This window comes from Lissotriton vulgaris, chromosome 11, assembly GCF_964263255.1.
Source record: "Lissotriton vulgaris chromosome 11, aLisVul1.2, whole genome shotgun sequence".
NCBI lineage: Eukaryota > Metazoa > Chordata > Amphibia > Caudata > Salamandridae > Lissotriton > Lissotriton vulgaris.
Window position 1 is genome coordinate 1,097,543,202 of NC_141699.1, and position 17,145 is coordinate 1,097,560,346.

The window sequence follows — 17,145 nt, forward strand, 5'->3', positions numbered from 1 at the left end:
GAACCCCCTTCAGAGCGTCTCACTGACTCCTGTCTCCCCTTCAGAGCGTCTCGCTGCATCCCGTTCTCCCCTTCACACCACTTTCTTCTGCAGCCTCTCCCTCTGTTAGGCACTTAGGTCCTTTCCTCACCACTTTTCTGAAATCCTCCATCTGCATAGGTCACACTTCATCTCATTCTGCACGTTCTTTCATCCACTTAACCACCCCCAACCCATCCATCCACCTGTAAGCAAGGCATTAGTGGTGTCTTTGGTACTGACATATTTTGACACCAGTGTAGTTCCTTCACACACTTTCCCATAATTACATTTGGCACATATACGACCATTAGTCTGTGATCCCTGCAGAGAGGCCAACAATTGGATGTGCGTGTAGTAGCTTGCACACCTTTATAGCCCACTGACAGGCACTGTAGGGAACTGGCTTTACCTTCAATCTTGCACCATAAACACCCCCCTCCTACAACCTAAGATCCTTTCTACCTGGAGGAGACTTGTTGCAAAGCAGTCATATGTTGTATTTAAGAAACAGAAACTACAGAATCACAACATGTTCAAAGCTAAATGCTCCTAAGGAACACAAGATGAAATAAAACCTGTGAAATGCAAACAAGGATTACATAGAATATATTTAGGATTTTTACAGCCACACTCGAGAAAATGAAAAGTGTTTTTGCTTGAAAAGGTAAAGAGATGAATATAGAGCCCAATAGGGATCTGAGACCCAACAGGACCCCACCCATGTAAAGCCCCGCCCACACCCTAGTCTCACCACTGTTTCCCAGGGATGTGTGAGAGGCTCCAGGAGCTGGAGGGACTTGTACATATGTCATTCGTCTGTCATCTGTAGGGGCTGAACATCCTGCTGCTCACATTTTTTCCTAATAAAATAAGGGCTCCTGGTTTTATGTTTTTTTTTTCTTTCAACACTTCTGTCTGTATTTATCGATTATCATTTTGTGGCCATCTTATTGGTATTTATCCACATTTATTTTTTGTTTTGTGGATAAACTGAGTCATATATTGGTATACTTCCACATGTATTTAACCAATAAACGTGCACTCATAGTTTGCTGCATGGCACGTTTTAGCAAATTAAGCAGCCAAATATAGCAAAACATTTCACACACAGGTGAATATCAGCATAATAATACAAATATATGTTAACATATGCCTGCCTTTAGGGAAATCTCAACCTGTTTTTGAACTTCCTAGACAGCCTATCAGCTCAGCTTTTGTCCTGGGAATCATAAAAAACATCATGGAGAGTAGCCCACAGGAAGCACAGGTTTCCGCATATTTCTGCTTTTAAAAATAAATACAGGCAGGAAACACATTGTTTTCTGTCTGAATTTATCTGTAAAAATCAGTAAAAACAGAAAACTGGGAGGCTTAAGTAAAATGCACCTTTCTTCTGTTTACCTAAGATATTCACTGTTACTCAAACCACAGCAAAGAAAAGTTAAGATTACACCTGCATTTTAATGAGACTGTCCATCACCAGAGCTTGGGAAAGGTGGCACTGAAGGTGGCGCATATGAACAGGGATGGAATAACTGATGAGATCTGTCCCACGCTGCAGGTCAATCGGAGGACTTTAACCTAATCAATGACTGCCGGTCCCAAACATCTGTAACATCTGGCTGCTTCTTTACACCTCACAAAGACACTCCGATATGGGATGAAAATAAAATGCTCGTCCCAGCAGATGCCTCCACTTCTCGCTCCCTCGAACCATGCGGCTCAGGACCACAACTATACACAAAATCTCCGATTGGACGACCCCGTGCGGTGACCGCTACCCAGACCATATCATGAGAAATACCATAAAGAGACCTGCAGAGCTGTTCAAAGCCACAGAGCACACTGAACAACATAAAACTGCACATCTGTCTCTCACACGTCATCTTCGACCACACTGCTGCGCGCTGCGACCCTCGACAACCACACCTCGATGGTCATCACGCACAACATGGAACACTTACCACACAGGATCGAAACAAAGGCAACATCCTCACAACCACCCACACTACATGGTGTAGCATGCTACTCACGCAGGCAAGTGCTTCAACGCCCCACAGAGGGATAGTAAGCACTATATAAATGCTGCGATACAATACAACACCATATGTACATGAAGGCACGTGGAGTTCGGAGAGAGTTATGCACAGACAGGGCTGCCAGAACAATCCCACCAGGGTCCTCTGCTCCCCGAGCCCCCCTCTGGACTCTTCATTTCATGTGCATTTTTCCTGTGTTGTCCTCCACCAGTGCAAAGCGCCAGAACCGACTCGAGGCGCTCTCCGTGCAAAACGAAGCAGCTGAAACCAACCTTACCTGATAATCTCGATTTAACCTCGTGCACCTGGCAAAAGAGAGGCCTTCGAGACAGCCCTGGGCAGCTCTCAGAAGTCCGGTTAAGATGTTAGTTTGAACTTTAGCAAAACCTGTTTCTTTAGGGCGTCTGACGCCCTGAGCACGCAGTCTGCCCTCTGTGTCACTACTAAAAGCTGTACAAAGAGGTTAGACCTCTCCTTGAGCCTTACAGGGTATACTGCAGCGAAGGACTGGCTACATTTAAAAGAAATAAAATACACAAGATTGTGTGCTGGGCAAAGACACAAGTAAAGCGGCGCTGCGTGGAGGTAAGTACTGGTGGCGGGGGTGAATCTCGACAGAAGGACCTAACGTTTGTGGAATTCATGTTTAAACTTTTTTCTTTTCGCTACCGTCAGATTCAGACACCTTCTGTTTCCATTGAATTGTTGTTGTTCTCTTTGTGATAGTCTATCACGGCCTACTTTACTTTCACTACAATCAATTCTTTGGTCCTCTTCTCGGGTTCTGTGTAGCCAGGGGATCTTTCATCATGTAGCTCCGTACATAGTCCAACATTGATAGCTACATATCATTTTTGTTTCCAATTTTGTAATTATTCCTAGACGAGGTGTGGCCTAAAGGCCAGAGCTGCTACCTTTGGAACTGGAGAACCAGGTTTTAGTCCCAGCTCAAAATCCTGTGATTCTCTCCAAATCCCTTAGTCTACCCCAGATTTAGTCCTTCTGTGTTTTGAAAAATCAAGGATGCGCTAGAAAAGACTCGCGCCAAAATGCTACTTTGATGGGCAGGCCACTAAACAGCAGAAACACCGCCATGGCAGCCCCGGCCCACTCACCAAAGTAGAGTTCCCGCCAAATGGGCAGGAAATATTTACAAAACTAGTCAGTGTCACCTGGCCCACCATGTCACGTGGGACTGCTGAGATGTGGAACTTAAGGGCGATAACCCTGCTGAGATACTGAAATCAAGTGAGACATGGTTGCTGAGATGAGGAACTTCAGTGGCTACAAGACTGCTGAGATGTGGGACTTAAGGGAGATAACCCTGCTGAGATACTGAAATCAAGTGAGACATGGCTGCTGAGATGTGGAACTTCACTGGCTACAAGACTGCTGAGATGCGGGACTTAAGGGAGATAACCCTGCTGAGATACTGAAATCAAGTGAGACATGGCTGCTGAGATGTGGAACTTCACTGGCTACAAGACTGCTGAGATGTGGGACTTAAGGGAGATAACCCTGCTGAGATACTGAAACCAAGTGAGACATGGCTGCTGAGATGTGGAACTTCACTGGCTACAAGACTGCTGAGATGTGGGACTTAAGGGAGAAAACCCTGCTGAGATACTGAAATCAAGTGAGACATGGCTGCTGAGATGTGGAACTTCACTGGCTACAAGACTGCTGAGATGTGGGACTTAAGGGAGATAACCCTGCTGAGATACTGAAACCAAGTGAGACATGGCTGCTGAGATGTGGAACTTCACTGGCTACAAGACTGCTGAGATGTGGGACTTAAGGGAGATAACCCTGCTGAGATACTGAAACCAAGTGAGACATGGCTGCTGAGATGTGGAACTTCAGTGGCTACAAGACTGCTGAGATGTGAAACTTAAGGGCGATAACCCTGCTGAGATACTGAAATCAAGTGAGACATGGCTGCTGAGATGAGGAACTTCAGTGGCTACAAGACTGCTGAGATGTGGGACTTAAGGGAGATAACCCTGCTGAGATACTGAAACCAAGTGAGACATGGCTGCTGAGATGTGGAACTTCAGTGGCTACAAGACTGCTGAGATGTGGAACTTAAGGGCGATAACCCTGCTGAGATACTGAAATCAAGTGAGAAATGGCTGCTGAGATGTGGAACTTCACTGGCTACAAGACTGCTGAGATGTGGGACTTAAGGGAGATAACCCTGCTGAGATACTGAAACCAAGTGAGACATGGCTGCTGAGATTTGGAACTTCACTGGCTACAAGACTTCTGAGATGTGGGACTTAAGGGAGATAACCCTGCTGAGATACTGAAACCAAGTGAGACATGGCTGCTGAGATGTGGAACTTCACTGGCTACAAGACTGCTGAGACGTAGGACTGAAGGGAATAACCCTGCTGAGATACTGAAACCAAGTGAGACATGGCTGCTGAGATGTGGAACTTCACTGGCTACAAGACTGCTGAGATGTAGGACTTAAGGGAGATAACCCTGCTGAGATACTGAAACCAAGTGAGACATGGCTGCTGAGATGTGGAACTTCAGTGGCTACAAGACTGCTGAGATGAAGGACTTAAGGGAGATAACCCTGCTGAGATACTGAAACCAAGTGAGACATGGCTGCTGAGATGTGGAACTTCACTGGCTACAAGACTGCTGAGATGTAGGACTTAAGGGAGATAACCCTGCTGAGATACTGAAACCAAGTGAGACATGGCTGCTGAGATGTGGAACTTCACTGGCTACAAGACTGCTGAGATGTGGGACTTAAGGGAGATAACCCTGCTGAGATACTAAAACCAAGTGAGACATGGCTGCTGAGATGTGGAACTTCAGTGGCTACAAGACTGCTGAGATGTGGGACTTAAGGGAGATAACCCTGCTGAGATACTGAAACCAAGTGAGACATGGCTGCTGAGATGTGGAACTTCAGTGGCTACAAGACTGCTGAGATGTAGGGGAGATAACCCTGCTGAGATACTGAAACCAAGTGAGACATGGCTGCTGAGATGTGGAACTTCAGTGGCTACAAGACTGCTGAGATGTGGGACTTAAGGGAGATAACCCTGCTGAGATACTGAAACCAAGTGAGACATGGCTGCTGAGATGTGGAACTTCAGTGGCTACAAGACTGCTGAGATGTAGGACTTAAGGGAGATAACCCTGCTGAGATACTGAAACCAAGTGAGACATGGCTGCTAAGATGTGGAACTTCAGTGGCTACAAGACTGCTGAGATGTAGGACTTAAGGGAGATAACCCTGCTGAGATACTGAAACCAAGTGAGACATGGCTGCTGAGATGTGGAACTTCAGTGGCTACAAGACTGCTGAGATGTGGGACTTAAGGGAGATAACCCTGCTGAGATACTGAAACCAAGTGAGACATGGCTGCTGAGATGTGGAACTTCAGTGGCTACAAGACTGCTGAGATGTAGGACTTAAGGGAGATAACCCTGCTGAGATACTGAAACCAAGTGAGACATGGCTGCTGAGATGTGGAACTTCAGTGGCTACAAGACTGCTGAGATGTAGGACTTAAGGGAGATAACCCTGCTGAGATACTGAAACCAAGTGAGACATGGCTGCTGAGATGTGGAACTTCACTGGCTACAAGACAGCTGAGATGTAGGACTTCAGGGAGATAACCCTGCTGAGATACTGAAACCAAGTGAGACATGGCTGCTGAGATGTGGAACTTCAGTGGCTACAAGACTGCTGAGATGTAGGACTTAAGGGAGATAACCCTGCTGAGATACTGAAACCAAGTGAGACATGGCTGCTGAGATGTGGAACTTCAGTGGCTACAAGACTGCTGAGATGTGGGACTTAAGGGAGATAACCCTGCTGAGATACTGAAACCAAGTGAGACATGGCTGCTGAGATGTGGAACTTCAGTGGCTACAAGACTGCTGAGATGTAGGACTTAAGGGAGATAACCCTGCTGAGATACTGAAACCAAGTGAGACATGGCTGCTGAGATGTGGAACTTCACTGGCTACAAGACAGCTGAGATGTAGGACTTCAGGGAGATAACCCTGCTGAGATACTGAAACCAAGTGAGACATGGCTGCTGAGATGTGGAACTTCAGTGGCTACAAGACTGCTGAGATGTAGGACTTAAGGGAGATAACCCTGCTGAGATACTGAAACCAAGTGAGACATGGCTGCTGAGATGTGGAACTTCACTGGCTACAAGACTGCTGAGATGTGGGACTTAAGGGAGATAACCCTGCTGAGATACTGAAACCAAGTGAGACATGGCTGCTGAGATGTGGAACTTTAGTGGCTACAAGACTGCTGAGATGTAGGACTTAAGGGAGATAACCCTGCTGAGATACTGAAACCAAGTGAGACATGGCTGCTGAGATGTGGAACTTCGCTGGCTACAAGACTGCTGAGATGTAGGACTTAAGGGAGATAACCCTGCTGAGATACTGAAACCAAGTGAGACATGGCTGCTGAGATGTGGAACTTCACTGGCTACAAGACTGCTGAGATGTAGGACTTAAGGGAGATAACCCTGCTGAGATACTGAAACCAAGTGAGACATGGCTGCTGAGATGTGGAACTTCAGTGGCTACAAGACTGCTGAGATGAGGAACTTAAGGGAGATAACCCTGCTGAGATACTGAAACCAAGTGAGACATGGCTGCTGAGATGTGGAACTTCAGTGGCTACAAGACTGCTGAGATGTGGGACTTAAGGGAGATAACCCTGCTGAGATACTGAAATCAAGTGAGACATGGCTGCTGAGATGTGGAACTTAAGGACACAACACTGCTGAGATACTGAAATTAAGTGAGACATAGCTGCTAAAATGTGGAACTTCATTGGCACAGTGCTGCTTAGAAGTGGGATTTAAGGGTCACAGTACTGCTGAGATGTTGAAATTAAGTGAGATAGCACTGCTGAGATGGGGAAGTTAAGTAACAGAGGACTGCTGATATGTTGAAATTAAGTCAGACCGAACTGCTGAGATATTATGAGACACATGTCTGCCGCAAATATGAATTCACAGGGGCTAACACTATGGAGAGTAGCTCCTAAATCTGGAATAGACAAATGAACGAAACACAATTGTTCCCCCAACAAACTCTAAAATGGTGTAGCTATAGAAAATACAGTAGAGATTATACATATTACCTGAAACCCCTTAAGCGATACCAAGGATTTCCTACTGGGCCACAATAGATGTAAATGAGATTACTACTGACCACACCGGGGACTTTAATGATTCAGATCTTGGACTCTTAGGACCCGAAGTTGACATTTCTCGAGATGAAACAAAAACCGACTGCACCCCCCACAACAAGACTTTAACCACCAACAAAGAATGTATTCTGCAACCTACCCATAACAAAGCCGCTTACAGAGAATAAGAGCCCCCATAGCACAGATATTAGGCAAGGTAAGCAAAAGCCATTTATTTCCTACAACTTGAAACCAGATTTCAGTTTGTAAACATCTGACAAACCCACAATGCTACAACTAGTAAAATCCTGACCCAACATTAGAAAGGGAGTCTTGGTAGACCCCCACCCAAAGATCAATGGCAAATGTACGGAAGGCAGCTATCTATTACAAGCCTGCTCTGTTATTGTGCATTTTGATGAACTCATCACCGCCCCGGCATCCCCACTGCCCCCAAACTTTCATATGTGGCATCGCCGCACTGATCAAAACAAGGGATATGTGGATGCAATGTATACAACTAAGCTTGCACGAAAGCAGAAGTCTACCTACCCTTCTAAGGTATATTCACCCTAATGAGGCCCTCTCCTTCAAATGGTTGTATACCCTTTGACAGTACGAGAACTACAAACTCTGAAATGGTGAAGAACACATTTTTGCATGACGCTGCCCGTGAGACGTCGACATTATTGAATGTGATGTGTATGTTCCTTTCAGATAACTTTGACTTTAGAAAAAGTTTTGGAATAGACATAATCTCATTCTCGACCAGTACTGTACATCAAATTACCCTAGCCAGTTCCTGTGATAGTTAGGGATAAAGGCCACTTTTCTCTACTAAAAGCTCACATTTTGTCACCTTAGGTCGTGGTTGGAAGTCAGAACACTGTCCCGAAAAATAAAAAAGTAGTCCCAAAACAATGCCCTACAAGGCCTGCTGCTTCTGTTTAAACGTAGTTGGGCGGTGTGCTTGGGAAGGGCTAAACACTGGAAAAGGCATGACGTACGCATGCCCTAAGATGGGGAGGACAGAAAATGGAACGACGATGCTGCCAGCAAATGGGAAGCCTATGGGCGGGCTGTAAGTCCACGAAGTAGATACAACATGTCTCAATTCGAGACACTGTATGCGCACAGTCTAGAGCATGGGTACTCACAAACTTTCTCTCGGGGGCCAAATTTACAGTTTGGTTTGTGTCCGAGGGCCGCATCGGTGGGGGGGCAGGGTCAGTGGGGGAGGGGGAGGGGCTAGAGCAACAACATAAAACTGACCATGAGGTTGATCATAGGTCCCTGCAGCGGACGCCTTTGTCCACTGAGCCGTCCCGGCATACACACATCTCTCTCGGTCTCCCTCCTTCTCTCTAGCTCTCTCTCCTGTCTTCCTCTGTCTCACTCCGACTGTCTCACTCCCTCTCTCTCACTCTCACTCACTCCCTCCCTCCCTCTCACTCTCACTCACTCCCTCTCACTCACTCACTCCCTCTCATTCACTCCCTCCCTCTCACTCACTCACTCTCTCTCATTCACTCCCTCCCTCTCACTCACTCCCTCCCACTCACTCCCTCTCATTCTCTCCCTCCCTCTCACTCCCTCTCTCTCATTCCCTCTCTCTCACTCCCTCTTTGTCCCCCTCCCTTTCCCTCCCTCTCACTCACTCTCTGTCTCACCCCCTTTCACTCCCTTTCCCTCCCTCTCCCTCCATTTCCCTTCCTTTCCCTCCCTTTCCCTCCCTTTCCCTCCCTCTCCTTCCCTTTCCCTCCCTCTCACTCCCTCTCTTTCCCTCCCTCTCTGTCTCCATCTCTCTCCCTCCCTGTCCATCTCACTCCCTCTCCGTCTCACTCACTCCCTCTCCCACTCACTCATTCACTCTCACTCATTCACTCTCACTCTCTCCCTCTCATTCACTCCCTCCCTCTCACACTCACTCTCACTCACTCCCTCCCTCTCACTCCCTCCCTCCCTCTCACTCCCTCTCACTCACTCACTCCCACTCCCTCCCTCTCACTCACTCCCTCCCTCTCACTCCCTCCCTCCCTCTCACTCACTCACTCACTCCCTCCCTCTCACTCCCTCCCTCTCACTCCCTCCCTCTCACTCACTCACTCACTCCCTCCCTCTCACTCCCTCCCTCCCTCTCACTCACTCACTCCCACTCCCTCCCTCTCACTCCCTCCCTCCCTCTCACTCACTCACTCACTCCCTCCCTCTCACTCCCTCCCTCTCACTCACTCACTCACTCCCACTCACTCCATCCCTCTCACTCACTCCATCCCTCTCACTCACTCCATCCCTCTCACTCCCTCCATCCCTCTCACTCACTCCCTCTCACTCACTCACTCCCACTCATTTACTCATTCTCTCTCACTCACTCCCTCTCACTCACTCCCTCTCACTCACTCCCACTCACTCACTCCCTCTCACTCACTCCCTCTCACTCATTCTCACTCACTCTCACTCTGTCACTCTCTCACTCCCTCCCTCTCCCTCCCTCCCTCTCTCTCTCTCCCTCTCTCTCTCTCCCTCCCTCCCTCTCACTCCCTCCTTCTCACTCCCTCCCTCCCACTCTCTCCCTCTCACTCACTCCCTCCCTCTCACTCCATGTCACTCACTCACTCCCTCTCATTCACTCCCTCCCTCTCACTCACTCACTCTCTCTCATTCACTCCCTCCCTCCCTCTCACTCTCACTCACTCCCTCTCACTCACTCCCTCTCACTCTCACTCACTCCCTCTCACTCTCACTCACTCCCACTCACTCACTCCCTCTCACTCACTCCCCCTCCCCCTCCCTTTCCCTCCCACTCCCTCTGTCATCTCACCCTGCCTGTGCGCCAGCAGGGGCACACACACACTCACAGCCGCACCCGAGCACTTCACAGGTCATTAAAAGACCATTTGCATGTTAATGATGCCTTTGTATTTCACCTCTCCTTAGGCCCCTGCAGCTTTACTCTGGCCATTCCTAGGATCGCCCGCCGGCAGCCCCACAAAGCAGCAAGAGTCTCTCTCGCTGCTGCAGACACTTAAAAAAAAACTCGGGAAACACAGTTATGATGTCTTGGGGGTCCGCGGGCCGCCAGGGAAGGCTTGCCGGGCCGCCACTGGCCCGCTGGCCGTACTATGAGTACCCCTGGTCTAGAGCATAGACCTAAAAATGTGTCCGTCAACAGTGCCAAAATCATTGCAAAAGGAAAGAGAACAATAATTGTGCTCTACCCACGTGGCCATCCTATAGTCCATTTTGGTAAGCACCTTTTTTGAAAGGTTACGGGGTCAAACCTGAAAGAGTCCACTCAGCCTCCTAACAATCTTAAACACTGCTTGAGAATAAGGGGGCCATTTAGGGAGTGGCACAGCGGGAGTACAGCTAAAAACAGGCCCCCCGTCGCATCAAGCGCAAAGGCCCGCATTGGATTTTAGAGTTTGGGGAACTGATGGGTTTATCCTCGGTTCGCTCCACCTGCATTATGCAGTGAGGTTTACAACACCCTATGGTTAAGGGCAGGATGACCATCACTACATTATCATGCCAGGTACCACCATGCTAAGCATGACCGTCTCAGGCCAGGAAACTGCACAATATTCCACATGCATCAGAAGCAAAACTCCCTGCATGTCAGGCCATTGTTTTTGGAAAAAAAACTCGCACTTTGGCATTTAGATTTCAGAAATCAAGCATGGTGTCCGCGTGGCAATGGACCAGTGCCTTCAGTGGAGCCGCTGCTGTGGCGGGGCGACTGGGGACGCTGAGATCTCCAGCTGCTTGGTGGGGACCCCCAAATAGGGCGGGAGTCCTCTGCCAAACAGAGGAGAGAACCTGGAGCTTTCTCAAGGCCTTAAATCTAGATCATTCAGTCGCCTGCCATGTAGTGCCATTAATATATATGCTGCGGGCTGACATGCCAAGAATATGTTGATATTTTGTGATAATAAAGCATAACATTTATAGAATCCCGAAACCTTTAGTTGGCACCTGGGAATTTGTCAGTTTTCCAATCGGATCTTCTCATCCAGGGTGTAAATTTGCTCTAGGATACTGCTTTGCTTAGACCTCTGGGGGTACACTAAGCCAGCCCAGAGCTAGAAGACCACAAACATAACCAGCTGCAATCACTTTCTCATCTTAGCGCCTCGCCCTTTTCTCCTAATATTGGGCCGGCCTCTTCCGAGAGCCTTCGATGATGCCTTGGTGGGACTTCTCTTTGATGGTGTATGATGTGTCCTCACACCATCATCTAACTCTAAGTTGATCACCAAAGTAATAGTTTCTCTTTCTCTTCTAGATTTTCAGAAATGTCTCAAACTGGTGATAGCGAGGAGTTCCGACCGGTGGAGCTCGGCGGCGCGGGGCAGCAAGAAATCCCAAACCCCAGTGTGGACGGAGGAGGTGATACAGCTTCCGGGGAGCGGCGGGAGAAGGTCCCAGAAGCAGCCGCGCGAACTCCGGTTGAACCCGGCACCCAAGACCGCCAGTACCTTCTCAGGAAGTTCTTCGTTGCCAGGGTGAGGAGCTGCCTCTTTGCTCTTTTTTTAGGAAACTGACTTATGAACAGTAAATTTAAAAACTGTTCTCTGTCAATACAATGTCCTTGAGAAATTTTTAAAGAAATTTGATGTTGAATGAGCTGCAAGTTAAGAGCTGATTTTTTACAGAGACTGGTTCTACTCTCACTACATAATACCTGATGAAGACATATTATTTTAGAAGTTAGAAACCTACACATCACAGGTTTCAGTCATTTTCTAACGTTTTTAAGAATTCACAAAAATTCCCAATATTAGAAGTGGAAATAAGTAAAAAAAAGTAGTCGCCATGAGTAGAACTACTTCCATACTTTACTCCTGCAGATTGTAAGCCGCGCAGATGGTCGATAGGAGTGAATGTTACTATTGTGGGAATGTGTGTTGCCCGGTTAGTTATTTTAATTTCCAGGTGTTGAGGTCCCTACACCTAAATAAAGTATGGCTTGTCCGGTGACGTCTTGATCCCATTTACAATCAAACACATTTTTGTGGAAAGTGTATGAAAGTGGGGTTTTAACTTTGTGGCTGTTACCTTTTCAATGGTCATTCTCTTCCCTTCTTGAAAAATACTTGTGTTATCGCCTCTACTCCTAAACATAATATTGTAAAAAATGGCCCACCTGGCACATTTTCCAGTGAATGAATGTCCGTAAATCCTAATTCTTTCTATCGGGGTCTGCATTTGTACTGAAGGCAGTTTCACTAATTTAAGACAAAAAAAAGTATTTTAAAATTGTGATATTTTAAGCTTCCAAGAGAAATGGGAGGAGTTGGCCTAACGGCTAGGGCCGTCGACCTCCAATCTGGGGAACCGGGTTCGAGTCTCCGCAATGACGCTGAACATCCTGTGATTCTGGGCATCACATAATCTCCCCGTGCCTAAAAATGAATGTGTCCTCATGTAATGCAACTGGTGCTGGTGTAAAGCGCTCTAATACCCGATTCAAATCAAGTTTGCGCTATATAAAACATTGTAAAATAAATAACTAAATAAAATGGTTATCTAGACACTGTTTGGAAACCAAGCAGTGTTTGTTCTTGAAACTGGCACAGGCATTCGACCAGAAAAAAAGGAAATGGATAAAGGGGGCGTGGCAATGTTGATATATCAAAGGAATAGTACTGGGCTGGAGAATCATTGGATAATCCGAGCAAGTGCCTCTTGGCTCTGATGTCCCCTCACCTACTGTGTTGCTCTTCATGGACAAATCTCTAATTATTTCAATATTTATGTGCCTCGTAGAGTACAACTTTTATCTTCAAGTAAGGAGATCATTAAAAAGGTAGAAAGAGTAATGTTTGACCGGACAATTTGTGGATATTGGATAGCAAAAGACTTTAACACCATGCGCGCTAGCGTTATTCAGCTCGCACGCTGAGATTTGTGAAAACGCACTTTACATGACGAGCTGGGCTCGTCATCCGCGTGCGAGGAGGCTACGCCATGACGAGCCCAGCTCGTCATGAGCGTGGAAGGGGTTAATACTTTGATTTCCAATCCTTGTAATGAAAACTTGTATCTAAGGCTGTTGATGCCCTTAATTCATAACAAGACGGATGAAAGACAAAAGTTCTTATTCGACTAGGCGGTTGCTTGTGGTATGACCTTACTAACCGAACATACAAATTGAGTACCCCCCTCCCGACACCCTCCTAGAGGTGGATGTCGAATCAAACAGACCTCCGATGTCTTTCAATGAATGTTGGGCAGCGGGAGGTGACCCACCACAATTCCCAGGAAGTCCTGCCCTCCCCTGGTACTCCTGAGCTGTTTAGAGACAGCACAAGGTGGGCTTCCACGAAGAAGGAACAAACACCACCATACCCTCTCCCTCTGGGTGCAAGCCTTGATGAGGGCTTTGCGCCCACATGCTCAGGTCGCTAAGAACCCTCCTCAGCATCCCTGTGTGATCATCAGAATCTTTAGCTAACTCTCACAGAACACGGACTGCATGCATCACTGGACTCCGAGCAGCGCCATGGCAAGGCTGCAGTGGGATTAAAGAGTCCTTTCAAACACACTGGAGAACATAAGCTCAACCTCGCCAAGATGATTTCCAACATCTTGGCTTTAGTCCATATTTTTCATCATTGTACTTCTAGAGAACACACGTTTCGCCCAACCTCATCACTTGGGCTTCCTCAGGGCTGGAAAATATGCATAACATGATTACCTTTTAATCTAGCAAGAAAACATTAAACAATAATCTTTCACTCAAGTCTAATGATATCAGTGCTCACAATCAAAAGGAGTCCTTTGCCAACTTCAAAAGACACATAATTCACAGGAATAAGATAAATTATTAATGATGGTCCATTTCAGTGCCGGGAGTTCATGCAATATAATAACTAAAAGTGCTATCAGTTTACACGATCCATAACACAGATTGCAGTCCTAATTGTGCTGCAAGGCATTTGAAGTGAGTCACCCAAATATGTGTAATAGAAGGTATAATGCCGTAATCTCAGAGGGAGTACATAAACACGTCTTAGATCAATAGCTACCGTCAATACTGTCTGATTATTACAATCTTGAAAGTAAGGAAAGTTCCAAGGTCAGACCTGTAACATAGAATACAATATATACAGGTCATCATTACATTACATCCTGGCAAAGTAATAGCTGTGCATCAATGGGCGGCCCACGTGACCGCGATACAATTCATGCCACACGAGTGTACCACTGTGCCAATACCCTATAATAAAAACAAGCTCAAACACAACATTGTTATATGCTCAATCCATGTCATGTCACACCCTTTGCAGTCACAGGACACCAAAGTGTGGAAAACACCATACTGGCAACACCCTACCCAGGCATACTTAATGCACTTAAGTAATACACCTCCAAAAATGAGCCACTTACAGAGTTAACACTAGTAATAGGTTCAAAAGTTATGACTTAAATCTATGACCATTCAGTTCAAGTAAGAAGTCTCTTTGTTCACCATAACACATATTAATGATCTAAGACATCCAAAACATCATCTAAACTCACGTACTTTACCTTACTACAACGGTCCGATCACCGTATGAGAGATGCTTCTTGCAGCTTAGTATCAAGGCTAAAGTGTGAGCCACGGAATGTTACTGACCTTCTATAATCAAAACATGTTACAAAATATCAAGTAAGCATTTATTAAATAACTCTAATATATTAGCCAATAAGGCAGAGGCATACTCGCTGAGGTGTCAGCCAGCGGTTGTGTGATACAGATTGTGCACATGTCCGCGTGTTTTGCAAGGGCGCCATCTTAACTCGTTGGCTGCTTCGAACAGTCTGCGCCAGTACTGAGCGTTTGAAAAACGGGTGGGGCCGCGTCAGCCAGCGGACGTGTGCAGCACTACTGAGGTAGTGCTCGAGAGACCGTTGGCTGACGGCAGCAGCCAACGGGTTAAAACCTCCGCGGTAATCAAAGCTAACAAAAGCCAACCTACTCAACCTTCACCATGTCCGCCAAATTTTAATGGGGAGGAGAGTTTTGAAATCCAATGACAATTGCGTTTTCCAAGCGAGAGGTAGAATCTCGGCCCACCATCTCTTCCTCCTTTTCTTTGCTTTATGAGTGTTATTTTGAACTGCAGTGTCAATTCACACATTCTAAAGTGTGTATAATATCCAATTCGATCCTTGTCTCGAAATAGGGAGTCAAAGGCCTAATTCAATAAGAACGTCAAATCATTACAGGATCATTTTTCTTTTTTGTTTCTCTATCTTACTATTCTTTTCTTTTCTTTCCTCTTGCAGGTCTTTTTATTTATCTTTTGTGGGATCAATTATTTTTACCCAAATGTAATACAAATGAATTGACATGAGTAGGTTCTTTTATATCTGTTCCTATTAAGGTTTATCCATTATTTACAATATTGCTCATATTTATTCTTTTTTTATTAATTATTTATTGTTCAATATGGTTTTTATGAATTACATGCTGTAGTACCTTCATTATTTATACTCTCTCTATTAACCCCTTAAGTGCTGCTGACGGCCAACGGTCGTCAGCAGCGCTACCTCCCCAGTGCTGCGCACGACCATTGGATGTCCATTCAGCACTGGTTCCAATGGACAGCGCAGCACTGGGGAGGGATGTTTACACGCAGCTAAGGTGCTAAATTAATAAAATAGTTTGAACAAAAAACAATCATTACAGGATCCTTCTATAACTTAGTGACAATCCACACCGGTTAGGGTCCGCTGTCTTAAGTCAAATCCTGGCCTCCATAATACAGTGATGAGAAGGGTCTAAGCTGTAATGTTCAGAAGGACCATTCCTGGTTCATTCATAGTTCACTCACCTTTGCAGTCACATTGATATCAACATGATACCCTAAGTAACATCAGTGTGACATAAATACCCAGACTGAAATAAGTTATCTACAAATGAGTGTAAATTAATCATATAGCAGGCTGCGGTTGCAATGTTGATTATCAGCCTACGTCAAGATGGTGGAGGGAAGAGCGACAAAGAGTTATAGCATAGCATAGAACCATCCAATATACAAACTTCAGTAATGTTTACATATTCAATCCAATTAGTCATAGGGAGATAAGATTCAAGAGCACTATATGTACCAGTTCAGTGGTGTGCTGCAATGCATACATCCACATCAAAAACACTGTGGCAATCATCGCTCACTGCTATACCATTATGCCCTGTATATAATCAAAGGTTAAAAAAGAGGCCTCGAGTCACATCCCATTCTTAACTCCCCAAAAATGTTTGCAGTTCCTGATCCAGATTGAGACCTCGTTCAAATGTTCTTAATTTTAAAATCCATATCGCAGGGTCAATTCCCAGTCGTCGTGTCTTGGATATACAATACATCGCATACCATGCGGTTTGTTTGGTTTGTCCTGGGGTTTTACGTGAGAAGAGGAGAAGTAACTCCGAGCAGTAACATAGCAAGGGGACCGTGGGGCTAACGCAAGCAAAGTGGGTTCCCAACACCGGTATAGGTAATCAAAGTATACATTACTTTTGTGCAGAGACCGCCCCACACTGCTGAGCCCTGGTGCCACTGCACATACTGAACACTAGGGGATTGCGGAAGAATACATCTGTGGACCCAGCCTGATCTAGTGTGTTCCTTGGGTGTCTTCGTGAGGTGAGGAATCTGTAGATAGAAAGATCCATCAGAAAACATGCATCCTACAGATCAAGGGTTAATACAAAGTCCCCTTCTGCGATCTAAGGGGTCCAATCTGCACTGACACCACTTTCAATTGCACCTGTTTGACATTTCTGTTGACATGCTTGTTGCACTGGATCAAAAGTTATTGGGGACAGTTCACTTTTCATTAGTGTGCCTTATTTCTCTTAAATGCCAAGTTGGTGAGCACCTGTTGGTGTTCACTACACAAACCTTGTTA

At 46.0% G+C, this 17,145-nt stretch overlaps 1 protein-coding gene across 1 annotated transcript in view; it reads left to right on the forward strand.

Moving 5' to 3' along the window:
• TPRG1 (tumor protein p63 regulated 1) overlaps window positions 1-17,145 on the forward strand; it is a 248,314-nt gene that overhangs the window by 28,329 nt on the left and 202,840 nt on the right. Inside the window, exon 2 of the mRNA XM_086944623.1 lies at window positions 11,534-11,753. Coding sequence (XP_086800749.1) covers window positions 11,544-11,753 — 210 coding nt within the window. The 5' untranslated portion in view covers window positions 11,534-11,543. The remainder of the gene's footprint in view (window positions 1-11,533; window positions 11,754-17,145) is intronic.